Source organism: Oryctolagus cuniculus, chromosome 2 (assembly GCF_964237555.1).
Source record: "Oryctolagus cuniculus chromosome 2, mOryCun1.1, whole genome shotgun sequence".
NCBI lineage: Eukaryota > Metazoa > Chordata > Mammalia > Lagomorpha > Leporidae > Oryctolagus > Oryctolagus cuniculus.
This window is the reverse complement of record NC_091433.1, coordinates 32,055,126-32,081,718: the sequence shown is the minus strand read 5'-3', so window position 1 is coordinate 32,081,718 and position 26,593 is coordinate 32,055,126. Positions and strand designations below refer to the sequence as shown.

Sequence of the window (26,593 nt, the reverse complement as noted above, 5' to 3'; positions counted from 1 at the left end):
CCTGGGTGCCCTGAGCCAGTCTTCTCACCAGCGCACACCCCAGCCCCACTAGATGCAGACACAAACTGTTCTCATCTCGGCCAAGCAAAACCTAACACTCCCAAGCTTTTCCCTCTGTGTGCAACAGATGAAAATAAAACACAAGAGGAGAAGAGGTCTCAGTGTGCGGGAATGCTCAGGCTTGTGGTGTACCACGTGCGGGTAAAACCGGAAGAGACAAAATGCCTCACCTGCTTCATCTCCCCAGCGTGCACATGTTCCTTCTGTTTCTCCTCATACAGGCATCTCAGAAAAGAGATAATCAGCTCATTCTCTCGCTGTTCGTTCCTTGGTCTCAGTTTCTTTAAGAAAAAAAAAAATCAGAAACAGGATACATTACATTTATTTTTAATTGTCACCAAAGTTCCTAAACCATCCCTTTGGAAACGCCAGCAGCTTCCATACAGGAACCGGTGCTTTGATCAGATCATTTCACTAGGGGGCACCAACGACCCTAACAGTGAAGACAGTTTTTAAAGAGGAACAGTGAGGCTGGTTGGTCAGATTTTTAGCTTTTGACCTCTCCTGTCTTCTAACCCAAAATAAATTTTTAACATCAGAGAGAGGCAGAGTCAAAATTTTCAATAAATAAATAGTTCTAAAACAGAAGGAAAAAATAAAATCTATATAAACAGGCAGCGGTCAGAGGTCACGATGCCGGCACATTCATCACCTCTTAAGGTTAGGGAACTGGCCACAGCTCAGGGGTGTGGCTTCCCAAGTCAGATGCACTCACCGTGACGCACATTCTAGAAGCCCTCTGAGACAGGCGCTTGCACACACAACCTCATGGCAGGCCATTTCTTTTTCCTTTCTTTTTTATAAACCCTCTCTGTGCCTTTTAAGTTTTAGACAGGGCAGTGGCACCGAATGCCGGACTAGAAATCAGGGAATATAGATTCCAGCCACTGACCAAAGCCAAGATGTTTCACCTTAGTTCTTCATCTGTTAAAACAAAGACTTGGGGACTGGCACTGTGTGGTAGGTTAAGCCTCTGCCTGTGGCACCAACATCCCATATGGGCACTGGTTTGTGTCCCAGCTATTCCTCTTTCTGATCCAGCTCTCTGCTCTGGCCTGGGAAAGTAGTGGAAAATGGTCCAAGTCCTTGGGCCTCTGTACCCATGTGGGAGACCAGGAAGAAGCTCCTGGCTTCTGGCTTCAGATCAGCCCAGCTCCAGCCGCTGCAGTCATTTGGGGACTGAACCAGTGGATTGGAAGACTCTCTCTGTAACTCTACCTCTCAAATAAATAAAATCTTTAAAAAAAAAAAAAAAAAAAGAAGAAGAAGAAGAAGAAGAAGACCATCCACAAAGAAACCACATAGATTCCTCTTTGGATTTGAACATCAGAGTCCACTTGCACAAGGCCACCTGGTTTAATATAGTATTTTCTCTGAATATGAAAGAAAACTAATTCGTGTGAGGATCCACAAAGCTCCTCTTCCAGAAACTTAGGAAACTCACCTTTTTATACCGACAGTTACCCACTGCCCTGGCCCACCTCCCCCACTCCAAACCTCCAGGCTCCTTTTAAAGCAAAGTTAGGGGCAGGGTCAACCAAACAAGCATCAGGGCTGGGCCACCGCCACTCTGCTGCCTGCTTGGGCCGGGACTCCAGGCCTCTAACACTGACACCAGTGCTCATTCGAGAAGGCGCTGCTGCTCCCCTTACCCAGGCAAGAGAGGGCAGACGACGAGAAGAGTGTGCAGTGTTTTCACTGAGGACCTTCGGTTCATAAATTTCAGAGCTGAGAACTAAATACTTGAAAGGCTAGCGCAGGCTGGGGGGAGGAGCGGCAGCCGCCAGGCAGCGCAACTCCTCAAAGGCTCTGGGTGCACTGGTGTACTGCGGCCTGCAGGTACCCGGCCCGCAGCCAAGGTGCCTCAGAGAGGAAGGGCAGCTCTGCCCCAGGGGCGGCCAAGGAGGAGCCCAAGAGGAGGTCGCCCAAGAAAGTGCAAGAAGGCCGTGGGAAAGGATGAGTCAGCAGACAAAGAAGTGTAAGCAACAGGAACCGAGGAGCAAAGGGAAAACAGGCCGTGGTGGCTCCCCAGGAAGCTAAAGATTTGCCTGCACAAAACTGCAAAACGAAAAATGAAGAAGAGGCCAGCCTCTGACGGAGCAGAAGAGAGAGAAGCCAAGTCTGACTGGTATCAGACACCATGTCTCATCGGGGTGCCTGTCTCCCTTCCTGGACAACCCAGAGGAATACTTTTATCAACTATTTTGCAAATGCAAGTTTATCAGTAGCTCTAGAAATATTTTTAAGGAGGGGAGCCCATCTCCTCCCATTTTTTAAGTGTAAATGATTTGTTTTTAAGAGGTGAAATTATTGGCCGCTTGTTTATTTTTTGGTAAACCAGAGAAGAGTGGCATATTGAGTTATGAGAGGCTTTGACTGTCTTTGGTAGCAGCTTAATATTACCTAGGTGGGCGTGGTTTTTATATCCTACAACACCACACCTTGGGCAACCTAGAGTCTCAGTTGTGCATTTAACCTGTCTTGAATATTTTCAGTCACTTCCCCCATGTTGTTTAGTAGAATTGCTCCCTACAGAAACCCACTCCTTGCTGCTGCACTAACCACTGGCGCTCTACAACATCTTTCCTTGTGGCAGCCCAGTTTTCCTAATGATTTTGTCAACGTGCTGTGGAAGACTGAACATTTGAGGATGCTGTGTATATGATTTTAAATTGTGAATGGGTTGGATTTATGTTACAGCAATCTTTGAAGATATGGGTGCTTGATGGACTCTTAAGGAAGAGTTGCCTCCAAATTGGAGGCTAGAAAGTCACTGGAATAACTTTTTAAAAAATGACAATTCATGGCTTTTTAGATTTTTGGTATGTATGTTAAGAATTGTGTAGAAATTAAAATGTGTGCTGATTCTCAACACCAATAAAATCTCAATTATAGACCAGAAAAAAGAGAGAGAGAGAGGCTAATGCAGACACACTCAGCCTGGCTTCCAGGCCATGAGTCATGATGCTGCCGAATTTTACATGTTACAGGCAACACACGGATTTCTCCAGAGAAAGTTTCCTTTAGGAAATCAAAAAAGGAGAGTGGCAGTGAAGTGCCACAGCAGCAACTGAATGCAGCTGGACCCCAAGAAAGTCACAGACACACTGAGTCTACAAGTCCCCAAAACAACAGGACCTCTGATTCACTCCCGGCGGGGCAACAGAATGGGAAAGCCACCTGGAAGTCAGCAGGCAGCTTCGTATCAAAGTAAACACACTCCCAACCACACAACTCAGAAACCGCACTGCTTGGTATCTACCCAAATGCACTGAAAATCTACATGCACGCCAGGTGTCTGTGGCAGCTTTACTCACACGGCCACTGGGTGGGAACAGCCAAGACGGCCTTCAGCAGGTCAATGTTGAGCAACGGTGACACAGCCATTAAAGCGTTATTCAGTGATAGAAAGAAAACTGCCAAGCCGTCTGTCAAGGGAAAGACTTCAGACTGGAAAGGCTGTATGCTGCATCATTCCAAGTCTATGCAATTCTGGGAAAGAAATCCCATGGAGACAGTAAAAAGATCAACAGTTGCCAGGGGGTGGAGGGAGAAGGGAGCAGCACACACAGGGGACCTGGAGGCCGGTGAAACCACTCCGCGTGACGTTGTCCTGGTGGATTCATGATGTCATGCATGTCAGAGCCCACAGGATGCAAAACACCAAGAGAGAGGCTGAGGGTAGCTAACTACAACCTATCAGGTGTTGGCTCACAGCCGCAACCAACACCCCCCCACTAAAGCAAGACACCATGTTAACAACAGGGGGGCCTGCGGAGTGGGGAGTGAAGGGTCACACAGCAACACTCAGTATTTTCCACCCCATTTTTCTCTAAATCCAAAGATTCTCTAAAATAAAGCCATTTACAGGAAAGGAAAAAGGCCTAGGAAGAAGCTGACAGAAAGGAGGAGAGGCCTCTTGGCAGGTGCACTGGCCCAAGGGCTGACCCGGTCTTTTTTTCCCTCTATCTCCAATTAATTAAACTCCAGGCTGCCCTCCCAGGAAAATGTGCTTTTGGCTTGGAGAACTTTCAGAATACCAAACACGGCTAAGCCTCCCGTAGTAGCAGAGGAAAAATGCTAATACACCTTCTCTTCTCAAAATGTACATGAAGGAAACTACTCAAACAGGCATCAAATGATACTAAATGGAGCATAGTTGCTTGCCATTAAAAATTGAAACCAAGGGGCTGGCGCTGTGGCACGGTGGGTTAACACGCTGGCCTGATGCGCCAGCATCACATATGGGTGCCAGTTCGAGACCCGCCTGCTCCACTTCCGATCCAGCTCTCTGCTGTGGCTTGGGAAAGCAGTAGAGGGTGTCCCAAGTCCCTGGGCCCCGGCACCCACGTGCAAGACCCAGAGGAAGCTCCTGGCTCCTGGCTTTGGATCAGCACAGCTCCAGCTGTTACTGCCAATTGGGGAGTGAACCAGTGGATGGAAGACTGCTCTCTCTCTGCCTCTCCTCTCTCTCTGCCTCTCCTCTATGTAACTCTTTCAAATAAATAAATGAATCTTTAAAAAAAATATATAAATAAAAATTGAAGCCAAGGGGCCAGCATTGTGGCATAGCGGGTAAAGCCTCCGCCTGCAGTGCTGACATCCCATATAGGTGCTGGTTCATGTCCTGGCTGCTCCACTTCTGACTCTGCTTCCTGCTATGGCCTGGGAAAGCAGCGGAAGATGGTCCAGGTGCTTGGGCCCCTGCACCCACGTGGGAGACCCGGAAGAAGCTCCTGGCTTCAGATCGGCGCAGCTCCAATTGTTGTGGCCATCTGGGGAGTGAACAAGCAGAAAGAGGGTCTTTCTCTCTCTCTCTCTCTCTCTCTCTCTCACACACACACACACACACACACACACACACTGCCTCTGCCTCTTTGTAATTTTGCCTTTCAAACAAATACATAAATTCTTTAAAAAAAAGAAAAATGAAGCCAAGAGCCAGAGACCACATCACAGAATTCATTGAACTTGGTTTCACTGTTCTCGACGAGATGGCAAGTCGCCATTTCTTAAAGGGGATTTCATGAACAAACAAATCCAATGAAAATGACGGTGAATCAATGGCCAACATCTCTTCGCAGTCAGAAAGTAACTGGCAGGGTCAGATGTCAGGACGCTGGCCGCCTGCTGGGTGGGAACGGAACGGGGCAGGATTCTGAGGGCCTGGAAATGCTCCACTTCTTAACCTCAGCCCAGGCTGCACGAGATGTTCGCCTTAGAGAAACTGACTGGACTGTACATCACTGACTGTGTTTCTCTATCTGTGTATTGCACTTCAATTTTTCAAGAAGGAACAATATAAAACTATCCATTGTCTGTTAGGAGAAACAGCAGCAATCTTGTTCCATCTTTCTTGATTTCCTTTCTATGAGGGCTTCTAAGACATGGTAAAAGGAGAATTCAAAAATCAACTTCCAGTGCCGAGCAATGGGCGCCAGCAGGCCAAGTCTGGGAAGACAGACAGCGCTCCTGTGGACTCTATGCTGGGAAACCAAAATTTCTAAAAAACCACAATCAAACCTTCCAAGAGATCATTCTGAAGCTGCAGAAAACCCAACAAAGTGGGGACCCAGTCTTCACAAAGTGACAAAAGGCTCTCTGACCATTAATCTTTGATTTGTGAGAAGTCAGGTTACTTAATGAATAACAGGCCAATGAGGACAAATCTACTTGAGCAATCTACTCAGTACTTAAGTCATTCCCCAAAATACACCACTCAGACTGAAGAGGCTGCGGGCCCCTCTGTGACCAGTCCCTCTCGCCGACAGCAACCCGCAACCCAGGACCCAGGACCCAGGACCCAGGACCCAAGAGGCAGTGGTGCTCAGCCAGCAGTGGAGCAGCAAGAGCAGACCCTTTTATTACAAGAGAGCTCGCCCAGCTGCAAAGCTACCTTGTTTTCTTCATGCCCCCTAGCAGGCACCTGCTACCTAAAATGAAACCAGGAGTGGCCACTGGGAAAGAACCCATCGGTGAGCCTGTAGAAGGAAGAGCCACACCAACCCCAAGCCTTTCAAGGAGGAGCCACAGACAAGGACGCAGGACAGAGGAGAAGCTGGCCCCGAGGCCAGGGACCACCTCGGCTTCTGGTGTTCAGAGAGATGGAAAAAGGATAGAGATGTCTGGAACAACACAGAGCGGCCTCGGGACACGAGCTGAACTTTATTTACAAAGCAAGCCTCTGTCAACTGCTTTTTCTCCAGTCTCTTGGTCCCAGTAGACCAGGCATCTGGAATCCTGGATGGGTCAAAGAGCGCCTCAGAAGCCTGTGCACTAGGAGTTCACCGTCCCTGCGAGAGAAACGTTCCACGTCCTGCCTATCCTGACCCACCACGCTGTCTTGGGGAACCTTATGTGGCCCCGTCTAACTAAGGAGGCACAGCTCCGGGGCCTGCCGCAGAGCGGCTCCCCCCGGCCAGCGTCAGAGGGAAAAGGCCCAGCTTCAGCCTCGAACGCGTGCAAAATCAGAAGGCAGCTGCCTGTTTCTGAACTCCAAATACGAATCACAGTGTGTCTGTCTAAGGGTATCGCGAACCTGAGAACTCCAAAGATCCTTTAAGGAAAAACAAAGCAGCAAGTCGCAAGCTGGTTTAAGAAAAATATAAAGGCAGTTGAAAATTGTGAAAACTACCCTCCAGGCTATCTGTGCAATAAAAACATCTCCCTGTGCTTTTTGATTTTCCTACAAATATATGCCAACCCTGTTGAAGAAGAACAAAAAAGAACTCTAATATGTGATTAAAGAGAAAAAACACTCTTTTAATTTTTTGTACTGACAAAGCAGACCCGGGAGCCCTCTGCATGGTCTCTCCCCATGAGAAGGAAGAGAGAACCTGAACCCGCATGGCGGCCCAGCTTTCTCCCTGCTCAGTGATGCTTCTATTTGTAGAACCTGCGGGCCACCTCCCCACCAACCCCCAAAAACATGTTTTGTTCTGATGTGCTTTCCTCCCAAGACCAGTGCCAAAAAAACCACAGAAAATGTCCCTTGGCTAAAAAGCAGACGTGAAATTTTCGGCAAGCTCATTAAAGATGCACCCTGAGCAGGCCACAGGCATGCCAGCAGCCACGGCTCGGTTTCCCGGAGACACGCTGCAGTCAGAGGCAAGGGCAAAGGTTGAGAGCAGAAAGCCAGTGACTGGAGTTTTGTTTTGGTTTTGGTGGATTTTTTAGGTTTGATATTCAGCTCTAAGTAGACATGACCTATATTTTCAAACCTTAGGGGGAAAAATAAAAATGGAAGGAGGAATAATTATGTTCAAGTTCATGTACAAAACACTCATTCAACTTCCAAACTTAACAGTGAAATCGTGAGCGAGAAGGGGCAGCCGCGGGTCCCATGAAGCAGATGAGAGCTCTACAGACAACAAGGTCCCCACTTCACAGCGTCCGTTCTCTTACCCTCACTCGTTTCTTAAGGGAGAAGCTGCCCTACATTGAGTCACTTTACTGTGAAAGCCAAGACGGGTATAAGCATGCGATTCCTCCCCGGCTCCTCGAAGGGACTGTTCCAGCCCATGCCCGGGGCTCAAACCTCACGCACAGGGCGATGACAGCATGGCTTGGCTGTTTTGTGCACACAGCACCCCCCAGGTAAGCTGCTGGCCTTTTCTCTCCCTCTCGAAGTTAAACACCTCCACTGTACCTGAACCTCTTCAAAAATGGTCGCTTGCTCCTGGTTTGTCAACGTTGTCAGGTGCTTCTGCAGTTCTAGTTTGGTTTTAGAAGAATTCATTCCTATTAAGAGGAAAAAAAAAAAAAAAGGGAGACATGTTAAAAACTGTAGTTAAAAGTGAGGAGGTAGATAGAGTTGAGCTCTTCCATAACTGTTTCTTACGCTCCCAGCCACCCACCGCACGCTGTCCGGGAACACTGGGGAACCTGTCCAGGCATCGTCATCTCTCAAATGCGCTCCGACACTCTGGGCAGTGCATTCTGAGCGTTAAACCCCCGAAGTTTCCTTTAATTCCCTGAAGGCACCTGAGGAAGAGGATGCCACTGTCTCCATCTTCCAGCTAAGGAAATCGAGGCCCACAGAGCTAACATCCAAAGGCCAGCCAGGACACCCTGAGCATGAGCGGCTGTGGAGGACGCTCTCTGAGTTTCAACACGCCACCCCGTCAGAGCCTGCTCCCCGGAGCCGGGAACTGCTCATGACCATTCTCACAGCTCCAGAGCCAGGACACCTTTTCTTTCAGGAAAAGCACCTCCTGGGTGTGAAGATGGACCCACGTTTTCCTCTTGCACATTGGGTTTCCTTCACATAAAATCTTCATGGGGCTAACGACTTTTCTTTTACCACGTGCTTATTAACAAAGACCACTCAATGAACATTACAAAGGGTTCTGGGAAAAAAGCCATAAAACCAAAGGCAGTGCCGTTTAAGGAGGTCCTTCCCCACACAGCCACAGGTCAGGGCCTGTGTGTTGACTCTTCCCCACATCCAGGGATGATGGCCACGCAGGAGAAGGCTGGGAGGGAAAGGCCGTGCTGACCCAGCCGCCAGCAGAACACTGCTCTGGGATGGGGAGGCCCGGGGAAGGGGCGGGGCAAAGGCTCTGAGCTGGACAGCGGTGTTGGACAGACTGAGGGCGCTGAGCCTAAGTGGGGACTTGTCCATAGGTACTGAGAAATCATGCCCAGTGTCAGAGACGCGTTTGCTGAGAAGCCAGAGAAACCAGGTGACTGGGGGCCCATGAGCAGCCAGCCTGGTGTGGGGCCCATGTTTCTGCTCTCCCACTACGTGGAGACCCTAAGCCCTGAGAGGAGGTGGACAGGCTGCGTAGTGCGGGCAAGCCTAGGGGCGGTCACCCAGCAGTCCAGTCTGTGTCTCAGCAGGTGTCTCCAGGACACCAGCACCCTCTATGTGGCCTCTCATCTCCACCCATAGGTGGGTGGCCCACGCCTCCACAGAGGCCCCAGGCGGTGCCCGAAGGGTGAGGATGAGAAGGGAGCGAGGTGATGGGGGAGTCAAGGACAGTGAGCTGCTGCACCCTCGGCGCTGGGAAGGCTCCGTTACAGGGAGCACTGGCAGATGAGCAGCCATTACAGGGAGCACTGGCAGAGAGCGGCTTTGCTAGGGGAACGTTTGCTCTGGGAGCTAACGGAAAGCTCAGCTCAGCTGACAGCATAATTCATTCTGGTAATTCCCGGAATGCTCTGCTAAACTTTACATAAATACATAAATACCACGGTGGCTGCATCCAGTTCCAGCACAGCCTGAGTGCAGCTGTACCTCTCACAGGCTGTAGTACACATGACAGCGGCGTCTCCACCCCCATCACCAAGCACAGCCTATGTATTCTGCTACAGACAGATGGAGACACATAAATTCTGTTGCAGATAACTTGACTGCGTCAACTGAGAAAATATGGTTTTTTGTTTTTTTTTTTTTGTAGCCAGGTCACTCACTGGTGGGTCCTCTCCATAGAATGCAACAGCAAAAAGCAAGGGATGCTAAAATCACTCAGAAAGTAATTAGCAGCTCTTCTACTAACGATGCCTCTGATCAACGTCTCCTTTACGCAGTCTTCAAAAAAGTGAGTGCAACTCTGACCTCAGAATCAGTCCTTAAGGCATTCTGGTCTGGCTGAAAAGCCCATGAGAGAATTTCAGGCATGGAAAGCCAAGAGACTATGACAAAAAATGTCCTACATGAAGGACCTCTGTGGGTGAGACCCCAGTGGAAAGAAGTGGTCATCAAAGAAGGATGTACTTTTCTCCGGAGGGAGGAGAGAACTTACACTTTGCTTATGGCCTTGTCTAAATACTGACGGAGTTTGTGGATTCAAAAGGCTCCCATGGCCTTAGCATCTCATGTCAAGTGCCTTGGGTGATCACTGACATCATACATGAGTGTTAATGGTTATATTAACAACAGGAGTGCTGCCGCCCAGGTGCATTAGCAGGAAGCTGGACTGGAAGCTTGCAGTAGCCGGAACTCTCAGCAGGCATCCGGACAGGCGGTGCAGATGTCCCTGCAGTTAGCCTGCTATGCTACATCGCCCACCCTTGCCCTTGGTTGCATTTTATCAGATAAAAGGTTAATCAAATAATTCTGATACTACAGCTGCAAAATCCCTACCCTGATTAAACTTTTCAGCAGTAGCTTTCCGAAAGCTAAGCCAGGACGAAAATTCAACCAAGTGGAGCCCTGGAAGCTTTCCAGTGCCTGCAGATCATGATCTGTTTTATCTTCAAGGCCAAGGCCATGGCTGCCTTCTTAATAAGCTCTTAAGGGACAATTCTGTCATCATTCACCTTATCTTGACAACCACTGTGAGAAGGGTTAGTGAGACTCTCAGTCGGGAGCTGTAGTTAAAGCAAAACCTTGCTGGTTCCCAGCTACATTTTGTATAAAGTCAGCAAATAGTAACACTTTGGAAAACAGTCAAAAATATTAATCATGCTTCATTTTAGAGGGCACTGTCACGCTATGAATGAACCTTCTCAGGCTTTCAGACGTCAGCTGCTATTTATTTCATTTGAAATGAGCAATCAGATACTATCTCACATCCGTTAGGGTGGCTATCTTTATCTTAAAAAAAAAAAAGCTTTATGTAAGGATGCCAAGGGGGACCCTTGTGCCTTGGCAGTGGGAACGCGAAAGGCCATAAGTGCTGTAAACAGCGCAGCAGTTCCTTTAACAGTGAAGCATAGACCAAGCATAGGATGCAGCAATTCCACACCGGGGTACACATCCAGAGGAACCGGAGGCAGGGACTGGCATAGATATTTGCACACCAACATTCAGGGCAGCATTATTCCCGGCAGCCAAAAAGTACAAGTAATCCAAACGTCCACTGACGGACAAATGGACAAGCAAAATGCAGTGTCCACATATAATGCAACGTTACTGAGCCTTAAAAAGCAATGAAGTTCTGACACATACAGCACGAACAAACCTAGAGGACATTATGCTAAGTGAAATAAACCAGAAACAAGAAGACAGATAGTGTGTAATTCCATCTATATAAAGCACCTTGAGTAATGCAATTCATAGAGACAGAAAGTAGAGCGGTGCCAGAGGCTGCAGGGAGGCAGAGAGAGGAACTGGCAGTGCGGGAAGATGAAAATGCTGCACAGAAGACAGGAGTGACAGTGACAGCTCAGCAGGAATGACAGTGGGAACACCACCACTGAGCTGTCCTTACAGAGTGGTATGTTGGGGGCTGGCGCTGTGGCATAGCGGGTGAGCCAACCACCTGCAGTGCCGGCATCTCATATGGGCACTGGTTGGAGTCCCGGTTGCTCCACTTCTGGTCCAGCTCTCTGCTGTGGCCTGGGAAAGCAGTGGAAGATAGCCCAAGTCCTTGGGCCCCTGCACCCATGTGGGAGACCTGGAAGTCCCTGAATCCTGGCTCCTGGCTTTGGATCGGCCCAGCTCCAGCCATTGCGGCCACGTGAGGATGGAAGACCTCTCTCTCTGCCTCTGCCTCTCTGTAACTCTGCCTTTCAAATAAATAATCTTTAAAAAAAAAGTAAATTTTCATATTACATTAAAAAAAGGAAATGAGGTCTAAGAGGAAAGCAGTTTTTCTTTACAGTTATAGTGTTGGGATACACGGGAAGTAATTACACTTTTATTTATTTGAGACGGTGCAGGGAGAAAGAATCTTTCACCTGCTGGTTCTCTCCCCGGATGCTCACAAAGGTAGGGGCTGGGCCAGGGCGAAGGCCAGGAGCCTTGAATGCAGTGGTGGCTTGGTAGGGACCCAAGTACTGATGTTACCACTTGCTGCCTTGTAGGGTGCACATTAGCAGGGATCTGGAATCGAGAGAGGAGCTGAGACCCAAACTCAGGCACTCGGAGATGGGGTGCAGGCGCTCAACCTTGGGTCTTAACCAATAATAAGCCAGACGCCTGTCCCCACGGGACATAATCGCCATTTTCTTTTTACAGTAACCCGGGTAGTCACAATCATGTGACACGCCCAAAACTACAAACAGCAAGATTTAGAAGTAATCCTAAAAATGGGACAAAATCCTAACCCGCAGGCACAAGCCCCTCCACCACCTGCATCCCTCAGGTGAGCATCATCGCTCCCGCTCTCAGGCTTCCCCAGGTCCCTCCCGGCCCCCGGCCCCCGGCCCCCGGCCCCTGGCCCCCGGCCACCAACGCCCCCTCCCACTCAGGAGGGGCTCCTCCCCGTCCATTCTGACCCCGCAGCCCTGTGCGCTTTGACTTTGCTCAAATCCCCCCACGTCTAAAAGAAGAGAGTGGGCCGGACGCCTGGGCGCCCCCGCACAGCCCTCTCCTTGAAAGGCAGGGCTGCTGAGCTAACAGCCAGGTGCTTCCCGCCTGGGCCGAGTGCCCGGCCCCCCCGACGCTGCTGTACCCCTGCACGTCTTCACCCCTCCATCTACCTATGTGTAAGACGTGCAGAATAAACCCGTCCTTTTCCTCCCACAGGTGTGGCGAAGCTGAGTGTTACAGAGGACAGCGGGCACAGTGCCTGGCACACCCCAAGCATTCAAGCGGGAACAACTGCCAATCCTAACATGCTCTTACGACTGCCCTCAGCCAAGTGTCTAGAAATAGCAGTCAGCATCCGCAGTCATCACTTCTTTCCCGTGGGCTCCTCCGCTGCCACCTGCCTTCGCTCCCTCCCCTCCAACAACACAGTACTCACAGAGGCCACCGAGGAGGGACCCTGCGCCCCAGTCTCACTGGATTGCACCATATCAGCCCAGATGCTTGAGCCCTCTCCCAGCCCTGACGAACCACAGGCAGCTGGCTTGCTCACTGTCTCCCTAACTTCTCCACTAACCTCTGGGTACAGAGGGCAGCGGCGAGAAGGGGACCCAGGCGCTCATTTCTGCATCCCTGGAATGGGCACGCACATCTCACACACACACACACACACACACACACACACACCGCATTCCCTCTCTCCTCACCCTCTATGCGTTCACAGAGCTTGTGCAGACCCTGCAGGGGGCAGCCCTCACACAGCTGGGCCGGAGCCTTGGCCGTCTGCTGCACCGCCGCCACCGTGAAAGCCTGCTTCAGGGTCATCATGATTTCATCGACCTAGGCAAGAGAAGAGAAAGTGCCGTGAGCACGCGGTCCACCTGCTGCTGGCTGGGCTCAGATCTCAGTAGGTAGATGGGAAACCCCCGGCACGTTAGGGTTTTTCTGGACCCTTCTTCCCACGCCAGCAGACAGTAATAGTAAAGACTGCTAACACTGGTGGCCAAGAAACCCACCCCGGTGCTGTTCAAGCAGACGAGGCAAAAGGCCAACATACAGAGCTGATACACAGGGACCTAGCAAACTCCTCTGGCCAAAGGTCCAAAATGACATTTAGAATGTAAGCTAGGGGGTGAGGAAGGCCGAGCTCTTCAAAAACAAGGAAAACGTTCAAGGCACACCCCCAAGGGCATCTCAGCTATGCCTCAGTTACCAAATCGGCACAGGTGGATAACGACACCAGACAACAAGTGGACGAGGCTAGCCCATTGTGCTAGGGCCAGAAGATGCCATGGGGCTGAGATCCCAGGCAAGGACTGCACATCCTCTCACCAGAGCTTCGTTTGCGCACTGAAACACGTAGCAGACGAAATGCAGGCCGCCGCCGCCAGCGCCCAAGTTCTCACGGCAGATAAACCCAAAGTGGTCCACGTGCCTGATGCCCTGTGGGAGGCAGGGGAGAGGGAGGAGGAGGCTGGAGGTGTGTCGGAGAGACGCACCCCAGCATTACAGAACACAATCAGAAAAGATCTAAACACCCCTCTCGGTGCGCCTCAATATCAAGACAGCCACGGTCCTAACACGTTCCTCTGATCACCCTCACGGAAGGACTGCCACAGCCTGAAAGTTCAAAGTTTGACACTCATTTTACAACTTCCAGGACATGGAGAAAAGCGATAGAAAAATGGGAACTTTTCTTATGTATCAGAGAATAAGAACCCTCATGAAAAGATCAAGGAGAGGCCAGAGATTAAGGAACACACGCACACACACACACAAATTTTAAAAAGATTTAAAACACGTTTGTCCTCCTAAAGTAACAGGTAAATAATAAAGTAAACCAGTACAAAAAATGAGACAAAATTATATACACACAAAGCAGTGCTAAGCATGAGCTATTAAGGCCAAAGGGCTACCATAATCTCCTAAGAGCTCTCGTTAACGAACATTACCATGTAAGCTTGTTTTGAGACTTGTTTTGAGAGCATTGGCTAAGAGACAGCATCCTACAGATAAAACATTGTCCATGAAAATTAACACGTCAACGTCTTCTGAAAATACCAGAATGCAGATACACATCATGACAGCTCAAAGTTTGGGTACTCATAGAAACTTATAAACTGTACTCTTTAGGAAATAAAATTATCACATTAAAAAACAAATATTTGACAGTAATATTTCATAAGTAGAAGCAAATCAAGATTAAAATCCTGTGGCAGGCTGGCGCCACGGCTCACTAGGCTAATCCTCTGCCTTGCAGCGCCGGCACACCGGGTTCTAGTCCCGGTCGGAGCGCCGGATTCTGTCCAGGTTGCCCCTCTTCCAGGCCAGCTCTCTGCTGTGGCCAGGGAGTGCAGTGGAGGATGGCCCAAGTCCTTGGGCCCTGCACCCCATGGGAGACCAGGATAAGTACCTGGCTCCTGCCATCGGATCAGCACGGTGAGCCGGCCGCAGCGCGCTGGCTGCGGCGGCCATTGGAGGGTGAACCAATGGCAAAGGAAGACCTTTCTCTCTGTCTCTCTCTCTCTCACTGACCACTCTGCCTGTCAAAAAATAAAAAAAAATAATAATAAAAAAAAGAAAGTAGAGAAACTCTTACAAAAAAAAAAAAAATACTGTGGCTAATCTCACTTTTAGGTCTAAGGTTTCCCAGCAAATAAGCAGTGACTGACATGCCCCAGCAGCTCAGTGCCTTCCAGGAGCTAACTAAGCATGTACTAGAGGTTGCTACTTAGGGGACAATGATTTAGGAAAACAATTTCTTAGGAAATGGTTCCCTATTAGCTTTTGACAAAAAAAAATTTTATGCTTTGGAAAAAAATTTCCTTCTGAACATTTAGGTAAATCATGTTATAAATCAACAAGCTCTTGGGGCCGGCGCCCTGGCTCACTTGGTTAATCCTCCGCCTGCGGCGCCAACATCCCGTATGGGCGCCAGGTTCTAGTCCCGGTTGCTCCTCTTCCAGTCCAGCTCTCTGCTATGGCCCGGGAAGGCAGTGGAGGATGGCCCAGGTCCTTGGGCCCTGCACCCGCATGGGAGACCAGGAGGAAGCACCTGGCTCCTGGTTTCGGATTGGCGCAGCGCCGGCCGTAGCAGCCGTTTGGGGAGTGAACCAACGAAAGGAAGACTTTCTGTCTCTCTCTCTCTGTCTATAACTCTACCTGTCATATAAATAATCAATCAATCAATCAATCAATCAACAAGCTCTATGATTTTCATGAACTCTTACTAGGGAACTGAAAAACAGCAACGCCTAATTGTAAGTGCTGTCTTGTTTGTGGGAGACAATCCTGCATAAACCTGGCACAGCTGTCATGACTGACAGACTCCTCCAAAACCTCTAGGGGACTGTCAAGAAAGACATCTCTAAGTGGACACTGTGCTGTCAGTAAGAATCCTCAGAGATGAGCACTATTACATTTTAAGGGAAAAGCAAACAAAAACTGAACAAAGAAATTTTTATAAATTTTTACGAAATTGAAATGTCCTTGTGTGCATAAATAGATATAAAACATACAGATACCCCTAGACATGACAATAGAACAATACTATCAATAATTGCAAAAAAGTAAAGATTTATTTTTTCCAGTGTGTTTTTTCCTTTTATTTTAATGTATTTGAGAAGCAGAGAGAGAGAGAACTCTCTCATCTGCTGGCTTACGCCCCAAAGCCTGCAATGGGCAAGGTGGGACAAGGGCTGAAGAAAGGAGCCAGGAATTGAATCCCAGTCTCCTAAGTGGGTGGCAGGAACCCAGTGACCTGATTCGTGGCTGCTGCTTCCCAGGGTCTGTGCTAGCAGAAAGTTAAATAGGAGTCGGAGACAAATATCAAACCCAAGCACTATCACAGGGGATGAGGGTATCCTAACCAGACTCTTAACAGCTAGGCCAAACCCCTGCCTCTCCAGTTTGTTATCATTCCCAAGACCAAAACTCTTAGTATCCAAAATATATTTATAATACATTTAATACACCAAAGGAGAACAAAAATGCAAGATCGCATATCAAGAACTTAAACACATCTCGTGATACCTCTTGCACTTATGTTGTGTGACGGATGTTAAAATTAAAAGAATCTTTTAAAAATTTTAAGTGCAGGGCCAGTGCTGTGGTTCACTTGGTTAATCCTCTGCCCACGGCGCCAGCATCCCATATGGGCATCGGGTTCTAGTCCCGATTGCTCCTCTTCCAGTACAGCTCTCTGCTGTGGCCAGGGAGTGCAGTGGAGGATGTCCCAAGTCCTTGGGCCCTGCACCCACATGGGAGACCAGGAGGAAGCACCTGGCTCCTGGCTTCGTATCGGCCCAGCGCTGGCCGTAGCAGCCATTTGGGGAGTGAACCAACAGAAGGAAGATCTTTCTCTCTGTCTCTCTGTCTATAACTCTACTTGTCAAATAATAAAAAAAATAAAAAATAAAAAATGTGAACTGCAACTGAACCAATAATTAGTCTCCACTTACCTGAGAGCAAAAGGATATCTCCTTGAAATTTTTCTCCAATGCTACTTTTTTGGTGTCAGGGCTGATGAGGTAAACTTCCGATTGGCCAATCTTAAAGGAGCAAAAAAAAGGGGAAATCAGCTTCTCATGGAAGTGGAACTCCGGCACAGGACTCTTTCCCACTTGATGAGCCGTCAGAATACAGATTTGAGGGGTGAGTTCTGCTAAGAGTGCCGTCGTGGCCATGCAGGAGGCAGCTGCAAAGCGTCTAGCTTCTGCTTTGTAATGCGGGTAGCGCCAACAACCAGAGTGACTCACCCACCAGAGACAGCCCCAAACCCACAGCCCCCTTACAAGAAGGTGGGCTTTCTACGTGAGAGTTTCAGAAAACAGAAGTTTCTATTAAAAACTTCCAATTGGCTAATTTTTTTGCTAAGTAGTCATTTTGAATTATTGCCAAAATAATTTTTTGCATTAGGTAGTAACATGGACTACATGCTCTTACCTGATCATTATTATTATTATTGTTTTTTTTTTTTTTTTTGAGTGAGTGCATTCGCGTAAACTCACACTGCCTTACTGTCTCAGAATATCAGACGCCCACGACGGCAAAGCGCTATGCTCAACACCCATCCTGGCCACGGCAGCCGCCCTCTGCTGGCTGCATGGGGAGGTGGGAGGCTGCCTCCCTCCCCAGCCCCATCTCTTTCTACCTTCCCTCTCTGCTTTCCTTGGACAGTCACCTGGCGTCTACTAAGCACCTACTGTGTGCCAGGGTTGTGGTTCCTGGGACTATTAATGAAGGCAACGGACAAAGGAAAATCCATGCCCTCGTGAAGTTTATCCCCAGGGGGCACACAGAACATAAAATATTTTACTCAACTGTTATTATGTCAGATGGTGGCAAGTCTAGGGAGAGAAATAAAGCAAAGTGCCAAGGGAAGTTGCTATTGGCCCCCTGTCACAGGAACATCTCAGCAGAGACCTGGAAGCGATGAGGCAAGACCTGAGACAAGCAGAGGGAGCTTGGCAGCAAAGAAACAGAGGAGGGAGTCCCAGGTAAAGCCCAAGCCCCCACCCCCCACCCCGTCTAGGGCCTCTGCACCTACTGCTCTCTCAACCCAGGAGACGCTCCCTGTTTTGGCTGCACTGAGACCCCTGCTCTGAGAAAATCCTGTGCGCCAAGAAGCCTTTCCTGACTCCCACGCCCCCTCTGCGCCCCCTCTGCAGCAGGCTCATCACAGCTCTAATCAGAGTCAGCTTTGCAATCCGCTGCTTGTCCCCGGTGCTGTGGGCCGAGGCCATGCCTGTCCTGTCACTGCTTTCTTTCCAGAGTGTTGCAAGGGACCTCGTACATGGCAGTCAAGTACTTGAAAATAAATGCGCTCAGCAGCTTTCTCCCTGACACCAAGATAGGTGCTTTGATTCTTAAAATAGATAGATAGATAGATAGATAGATAGATTGATCGATCAATCAATCACAGATTAAAGTACCAGTCTGAACCGCCAGCGTAGCACCCTTTTAATCACGGTGGGTCAAGGCTGATACATGGGAGGCAATCATCCCTATTTATGCTCTGACCCCTCCGCACCCATGTAAACCTGCACCCAGGATCAACCTCTGGACCAGCTCCCGGCCCAGAGACAGGCGTCAAAGTGCCGCAGAGGTCATTCGGCTCTCGGTACGATGGTAGGTGGTCACTACTCCAAACCGAAGCTGGTGCCGCTGCCCGCCCAATGGCCCCTAGACCCTTCAGCTCAGACCCAGGGGCCTCCCAGGGAGGGCAAGCCGCAGCAGACGCTGAGTGTCAGGGGCGGCTCCCCTTCCACTCCGGCACTGGCACTCGCTCACTATTAGTTTATCAAGAATTTTCCTAGGGGGAAAAAAAAAAGCAAGCAATTCACTGAACCAACACAGTATTTCAGTTTGGGTATGAATTTCAAGTACAGTGTTACCCACAAACCTAAATCTTCTTCATAATAAAGGGGCAGCATTTTATAAATTAATAATCACCGCAAAGAATATTTTCCAACTGAAAGATGTTTATATATCCCTCTGGGGCCCTCTCTTACACAGGAGGGAGGTCAGTTACCCAAGGGAGAGGCTGTGGTCTCTGTTCCATCACTGATCCTTTTATCCTAAGAATGACTCAGGATACCAAACCGCAGGGAACCCCACAGACACCCAAGCGCGAGCTTTCTCTGCGTCGCCACCGCCGACTTTTACCGTGAAGAGCATAGTCCTGTTCTCCTCGATATCCGTCGGCTGCACAACATTGCGCCCGCTGAGCAGGTGGCTCTCGATGTCGCTCTCCTCGAAAGAGCTGAAGCAGCTGCTGCCGCGAAGCCCTGCGTCCTGGAACTCCTTCCTGAAGGCCAGCGAGCGCAGGCCCGGCTGCGAGAAGGACTTGCGCATGGGCCTGCGGCCGGGCTCCTCGGCGGCCGCCCCGGGCAGCGCGGCCCGGAGTCCGCCCCCGGGACCCAGGGGCTCGGGGTTCCGGGAGGCCAGGTCCACATCCGCCCTCCTGCTGCAGCTGACATGGTTGAACTTCTCGATGCACTCGTCGATCAGGGCCGGCGGCGCCTTCTTGTGGGCCACCGTCACGCGGCCGCAGAACAGCACCTCGAACTTCTTGGCGAACGTGTCGTCAAACTCGGACGGGCAGTGCAGCTCCTCCTGGCGCGCGAGCTTCCCGGCCTGGCGGATGGAGCTGATGATCTCTGGCACCTGCCGACAAAGGGAGCAGCGTTACTCGGCGCAACCCCGGCGGAGGGCGAGGTGCTGAGCACCTGCGCTGCGCTGGAGCCGCAGGTGCCCACAACACCCCGCCCGGTGAGGAGCCAGCCGGGGGACCGCACAGCTGCCTGGGCTCCAAACCCAAGGGTCCATCCTGGAGAAGCCGTTGTCTCTCCAACGTGGCTCGCCAGAGGATCAGTTTTTCTAGATTTTATAGCCATCTTCCTCCACAAACAGTGCGATAGAGAACACAGACACTGTCTTAGAAGACATTTGTTTTAGCATCAGGATTTTCTTCACTGACACCTGAGAAGTTACCACATAGCCCTACCCGTGTATGAAAGAGAATGACTACAAAGGGGACTGATGTCACACAGGGGGTTAAGCCAACCCTTGCAACACGGGCGGGCATCTCTCCCACAGGAGCACCAGTTCAAGTACTGGCTGCTCTGCTTCCAATCCAGCTCCCTGGGAAGGCAACGAAGATGGCCCAAGTACTTGGACCCCTGTCATCCATGTGGGAGACCCAGATGGGGTTCCTGGCTCCTGGATTCAGCCCCGCCCAGCCCTGGCTGGTGTGGCCATTTGTGGAGTGAACCAGCGGATGAGAGATCTCTACCCAACACCCTTCTCTTGTCACTCTGACACTCTTTCAAATAAGTAAATAAATAATAATCTTAAAAAAAAATGACCACAAAGCTAGGAGGTTTTAGACAAAGTAAACCACCCAGGACTAGTACCATCAGAGCAGCTTTCGGCTTCTCGTGTAAAACCATGATTAGAATGGTGCACACGAGGGTCTCACTTGTCGCGGTGGGGTCCCACTGCTACACCCCCTCAGCATCAAGCCCTGCCAAGAATCTCCAAAGTATCATCAAACACAGAGGGGACCGCACTGCAGCGCCTACGCATCCGGGCAGTGTTCGGACGGCAGCCGCTGGTACCCTCGGCGTAATCTCCGTGGCCAGACAGCACAAGGCAGGCAGGAATCCAATCTTCAAAAGCAATGGCCTAGCTTTTGTTCTGACCTAACACCTATACCAGTTCTTTTCCAATTTCTATGGAAGGAAAAGTCAATTTAGGGCCCAATACCCGTAAGGCTCCAGTGTCTTTTTCACAACATGACAGAGAATGGAAAAATCCTATTTCCAGTTCAGTGCAAAGATCAGTGTGTACAGTAAAGGGGGGTAGTTTTCGTTGATCTTAAAAGTATGCTTGTATTTTGTGTTCATGCATAAATTCCCAAAGAGCCTTGTGATTTCACATCACGCACGTCTTAAAGCTCTCTCTGCCATAAATATTATGACATATCCTTTCAAGGAATTTGTCATACAAAGACTCAAAATATCTTTAAGGACATTTTATATTAAAAAAAAAAAACTTCCAGAGGAATAAGACCTAAAAAGCTGGGATTTCAGCAGATTATCAAGCATCTATTGCAAGGAGTATTTCTGTTGTGTTGAATATCCCTCCTATGCTGCCACATCTTGGGGGTGGGGGGTGGAGGGAGTACACATAACATTTTCTAGGTAAAAGATATTTCTGTGTGACAAAGAGTAACACCAATTTTCTTTCCCTTTTTTTTTTTTTTTTATTTGACAGAGTTAGACAGTGAGAGAGACAGAGAGGAAGGCCTTCCTTCCATTGGTTCACTCCCAAAATGGCCGCTATGGCCGGAGCTACGCCGATCCGAAGCCAGGAGTCAGGTGCTTCCTCCTGGTCTGCTACACAAGTACAGGCGCCCAAGCACCTGGGCCATCCTCCACTGCCCTCCCGGGCCACAGCAGAGAGCTGGACTGGAAGAGGAGGAACTGGGACTAGAACCTGGTGCCCATATGGGATGCCGGCGCCACAGGCGGAGGATTAACCTAGTGTGCCACGGCGCTGGCCCCAGTAGCACCAATTTTCAAGCACATATAACCAGCTTGTATAAGTAAACTGAGTGTGTGAGATTAGTGGGAGTCACTTGAACAATCCCAATTACTAACCCCAGCAACTGTGTGCTGTTCTCCATGAAGGCTCAGCAGGAAAGGGCACCCACACAACTGAGGGTTGTCCCTCACTTCACAGGTCAAGGAGCACACGCAGTGGTCTTCCCCGCCCCCAGACCCCCCACGCTTTAATCAGACTCTGCAACACGCTTCAGCAGCAGAGCCAAGCTGCTCCGCTTGCTCAGGTGAGTCCTGGAATCCAGGCACAGCTGCATTCCAGGGTTCCCAAGGTCAGGGCAAGGCGCGCCCTGCCCTCCAGGGGCACTAAGACGCTGTGCGTACACCACAGGGATAAAGGAGATGACAAATAGGGATCTAGAAAACACTGCAATCCTGATAAGGATATAATAATTTCAAAACAGGACAAGGCAAATGGCACCTTACCAAATATAGTGTAAATGACAAACTGCAAATAATTAAAAACCTAATGCTATTTAAATATTACATTATTCCTATATACTAAGAGGCTAAATTAAGCAACGGGCTCTACAGGTGTGCAAGTCTACAGAATGTCATTGCTAGATTCAGTTCCTTTTGCCAGAACAGACCTGAGTCACTGTTTTTCCAAAAACAAGGACATAATGGGCACTAGGGATGATTTCCTCAATCCTGCCCTGGACTCACCTACACAAGCTTTTTGCATGCGGGAATTGAGTCATTTCCTTCATTTATTTCTCGGTATCTCTCGATGCTAGAGCCAGGGATTCAGAAGTGGGAGAGGAACGCAGTCCCCACCTGGGGAAGGCGCGGGGGACCCAGAGGAGGTGGGGTGAGTGCTGAGAATTGTTTGGCGTGTGCTGGGAGCCTGAGCTAACAACCAAGCACTGAAGACAGACAGGCTGAATTGAAGATTCTACAGACAACATGCGCAGGCCGGTCACGTGGACGCCTGTGCCAGGAGCTCAGACAGGGAACAGCAGAGGGGCAGGTATGGAGAGAAGGTGCATGGGTTCTGCAAGGCCAGGAGCACTTGCAAGGGAAGTGCAAGGGAAGGCTGCTAGACCGATAGACTGGAGTCTCAGTGGGGACATCAAAGGCTCGTATTACTTGGGAGGCAGCCACAGCCTCAGGAACAGGATAAAGGCAGAGGAAAGGAGCACACGTGGGCCCTTGAGATATCTCAGCAATTCAGGGATACAGAAACTGGGGCATCTCGGACAAAGTAGTCAAGGATGAGGGCAGACACGCCAAGAGAAGGGGCAGCTCATATTCAAGAAACGGACTGAGGACAAGCCTAGGGCTGAGAGAGGCCGGCTGGGGTGGGCCGCTCATACAGCTATGTGTAAACGAGTAAATGGCTGGGCCCGGGCGCCTGCATCTCTCACTGGAGTGTCTGCTCCCAGGCCCTGCTCCACTTCCAGTCCAGCTTCCTGCTAACGCACACTCTGGGAGGCAGCAGGTGATGGCTCCTGCCACCCAGGTTGAGTTCTGGCTTCAGCCTGTAAAATGAACCAGCAGATGAGAGATCTCCCTCCCTTTATCCCTCTCCCCCTCCTCCCACTCTCTTTTGTCCTTCTTTCTCTTTCAATTAAAATGAAAATACATAAAGGGGTCAGCGCAGCGGTAAAGCCACCACTTGCAATGCTGGTGTCCCATGCAGACCCTGGTTTGAGTCCTGGCTGCTCCACTTCTGATCCAGCTCTCTGCTGTGGCCTGGGAAAGCAGTGGAAGATGGCCCAAGTCCTTGGGCCCTTGCACCTGTGTGGGAGACCCAGAAGAAGCTCCTGGCTCCTGCCTTCGAATTGGTGCAGCTCCAGCCACTGCGGCCAATTGAGGAGTGAACCAGTGGATGGAAGACCTCTCTCTCTCTCTCTCTCTGCCTCTCCTTCTCTCTGTGTAACTCTTTCAAATAAACAAATCTTTAAATATATATATATATAAAAATTTAAAAAGGGACAATGCTATCACTAACATACACCCCAGTTAAATAAGACTGAAATAATAAATAAATAAGACTGAATATGTCTTAAGGGGAAACTTGAGTCTCCCAGAACTTCAATGTCAAGTTATGATATTGACTGCAATACACAGCCCCTTTTGGGCAAATGCTCACCCATGGAGGCCTGTGGAGCTCCTACCCCCTGATAGCATCTGGGCACTTCTAACCAGTCTTATTTTAGTCGGTCACAGCAATAATGTCTGCGTCATTTCTGTTTGCAGATAAGCTGATAAAGCAAATCACGGCAAAGACAAGAATCTGAAACGCATTCTACTGGAATAAATTCAGCAAGGGCTTGGAGTTTGGTCTTAACTCCTTTCACGTTGCAAATCAAAACAAAAATGTTAGATCCTTAAGTTCAATCACCAATAACGAGTGAAGAAACAGGCCTTGTTCGGGGAGATAAAACCTTACTGAGCTCCTCTTCTGTCGACCTGAGCCTGTGCTAACGCCCAGCCTTGAAAGCGTAGCTGCAGTCCCTTCGCAAACACAAGTTCCTTCAGAATTCGCCCAGCAGCACCACGCGGTACAGCGGAGTCTCTGGGGGCTTACGTGTATGCTGCTCTATAAGGAGCAAGAAATCGATACTGTAAGAGAACCAGAAACAGTCACTTTGCCCTGTAAAGTCCTGAAACATTTGGGTCAGCTTTCTTTTTAAGGATTTGGGGGTTTAAAAGGATTAAACACACTGCAAGTGCAATTTATTCATAGGGATTTAGGAGCGCTCCTGCCACGATGTGTACAATTCAAGTCACTTCAGTCCACAACTACGGTCTTGTTTTTCTGCCAACGAGTCACAGATAAGTACCACGTGAGTCTAAAGGAGCCTGATATTCGTATTTTAAAGCCCACAGCCTTTTCTGCTGTAGAATATTAAAACATTCTAAAGGTGCACACTAGTGCTTTTGCTCCTCGGACAAAGTGCCTTCTCACTGCTGGGAGTGAAAACAAGCACTTCAAACAGCAAAGTAACCTCCTCAGCATAGTTATTTTCCAGGAGGGTCTGTGTCTTGTTTCTGTTGCTGGCGAGTAGGAACTTGCATTTGTTGGGAAAAGGTGTATGTGTGTGAAGGGGGATTAAAGCAAGTATTTTCCCACTCTATCTCGTATGCTTTGAATTTTGTACAAAATAATTAAGAAAAGATCCTGTTAGTGCCACGACTTAAATTACTTAAGGAGGAAAAAAAAAAGCCAAACAACTCAAAAAGCCAACCATCTGATGCTGTCCAGACCAGAAAAATCACAAACTTCTTCACTGTGTGCATTAGTTCTACCTGCCGGGCTGCACTCAGCCACAAAGACTTGAACCTGCCTGCTACAACGTCTAAAACACAATTCTCCCTGACCTGGCAGGCTCGCAGTGTAGGAGGTCAGAGACGCAACTACATACATGGTTTCCAGCACAGCGTGACAGGTGCCGGGCCACAGGCATGAGCCAAGCAGCCGACTGCATGCCACAGAGGACTGGTCCTGAGCAGATGTCAGTCTTGTCCGACCACCACGGCTTCACAAGGTGAGCTAGTGCCTCAACTCCTGGTTTGTGCCTGACCAGAAGGTTAGGCGGGTATGTCGTGTCCTCCGCAGAGTGCTCGGGCACTCTGCCTAGCACCTGGGCATGGTCAGAACACCAAGGACTGCAGCCCCTGGCGCTTACTCCTCTTGGCCTTCTCGCTCAGTCCTTTGGGTTTCATCTTTCACCACGTGTAGAACAGGAGTACAGCTGTTCAGCTCCCCCAAACTGGACCAGCAATTAGATGGTCCGTGCAAACATAAAACCCAGCATCCTCCTCCAAAGTAACTGTTCCAAAGGTTCACCACCACCTTCTAGTCGGTAACCAACACCTTACTAGACGCCTTTTTAAAAGTAAGGTACATCTAGGAAGTAATTTAATGGCCACTGGAGCCAACAAGCATATGAAATTACTTTGTAGATCTTTTTTAAGTTTGAGCCATTCCATTGCCTCCAGGGATGCAGGATGCGAAGTGGGGCGCAGAGCTGGGACTCAAACCAAAGCAACGCGACATGGGATGGGACTGCCCCACACTCTGTATAACTCCTATGCCAAATGCCCATCCCCATTCTGTACATCCTCTCAAATCGCTTTTAGAAGTGAAAACACTGGGCCGGCGCCGCGGCTCACTAGGCTAATCCTCCGCCTTGCGGCGCCGGCACACCGGGTTCTAGTCCCGATCAGGGCACCGGATTCTGTCCTGGTTGCCCCTCTTCCAGGCCAGCTCTCTGCTGTGGCCCGGGAGTGCAGTGGAGGATGGCCCAGGTGCTTGGGCCCTGCACCCCATGGGAGACCAGGAAAAGCACCTGGCTCCTGGCTCCTGCCATCGGATCGGTGCGGTGCGCTGGCCGCAGCGCGCCAACCGTGGCGGCCATTGGAGGGTGAACCAACGGCAAAGGAAGACCTTTCTCTCTGTCTCTCTCTCTCACTGTCCACTCTGCCTGTCAAAAAAAAAAAAAAAAAAAAAAAAAAGAAGTGAAAACACTGGTTGGCAGGGGTAAACACTGACCAAATTTGTGGCATCAATGATGTTCTATCTGGAAGAGAACAGATGTCCTCAGAGCCCAACCCCCTTGGTTTAAGCAGATTCTCAACTCAAATGTGGCTGTACATCAGAATCACCAGTATTGCAAAGCCCCGATGTCTGCCCCTACCTGTCTAAACTCAGGCGTACCCCATCTGGAGGTGGTCCCCCACAGTTTTCAGATGTCCCCCCACAGTTCTCATGGGCAGGCAGGCCCAGAAGCCTGGATTTATCACACACCCAAGTCACACCCGGAGGTAAGGAAGCTCTTCTGGAGAACTCGTCCTCAACAATGGCACCATCCCTCCCCAGCCACTTGGCACAGCCCCCACCCAACACGTTCACAGCAGAGATGAACAAGCTGTGGAAAGCAAAGATACTGAACCTGTCTGCACGGAAGAAGTTTATATGCAAATGACTAAGCAAGGTGGAAGCCAAGTGCAACACGGGGGAAAGTGGCTGGAGAACCACAAAATCTCAACGTAGCGTATAGTTTGAATTAACTAAGAGAGGAATTGCTTCTCAGCCTTTTGGCTAAGATCAAGCATGTAGAATTAACTAAGAGAAGACAGAATGACTTAAGCATTTATCAAACTCTGCCCTTTGTAAAATAAAACCAGTCACTAAGGCCTCCAAGGAGACCAAAAGAAATTCCACTTTGTCCCTATAAAAAAAAAAAGACTTCATAAAATTTTA

General features: G+C 49.5%; 1 protein-coding gene across 5 annotated transcripts in view; it reads right to left on the bottom strand.

The window, feature by feature from the left end:
- The window catches only part of TBC1D1 (TBC1 domain family member 1), a 219,701-nt gene that overhangs the window by 86,970 nt on the left and 106,138 nt on the right, over positions 1–26,593 (bottom strand). For all 5 annotated transcript variants that reach the window (XM_017350653.3, XM_051830768.2, XM_051830777.2 and 2 more), the window contains 6 exons: positions 18,923–19,423; positions 16,717–16,806; positions 13,589–13,699; positions 12,964–13,096; positions 7,709–7,800; positions 231–341 (listed from right to left, as the gene is read on the bottom strand). In XM_017350653.3, the coding sequence (XP_017206142.2) occupies positions 231–341; positions 7,709–7,800; positions 12,964–13,096; positions 13,589–13,699; positions 16,717–16,806; positions 18,923–19,423 (1,038 nt within the window). The remainder of the gene's footprint in view (positions 1–230; positions 342–7,708; positions 7,801–12,963; positions 13,097–13,588; positions 13,700–16,716; positions 16,807–18,922; positions 19,424–26,593) is intronic.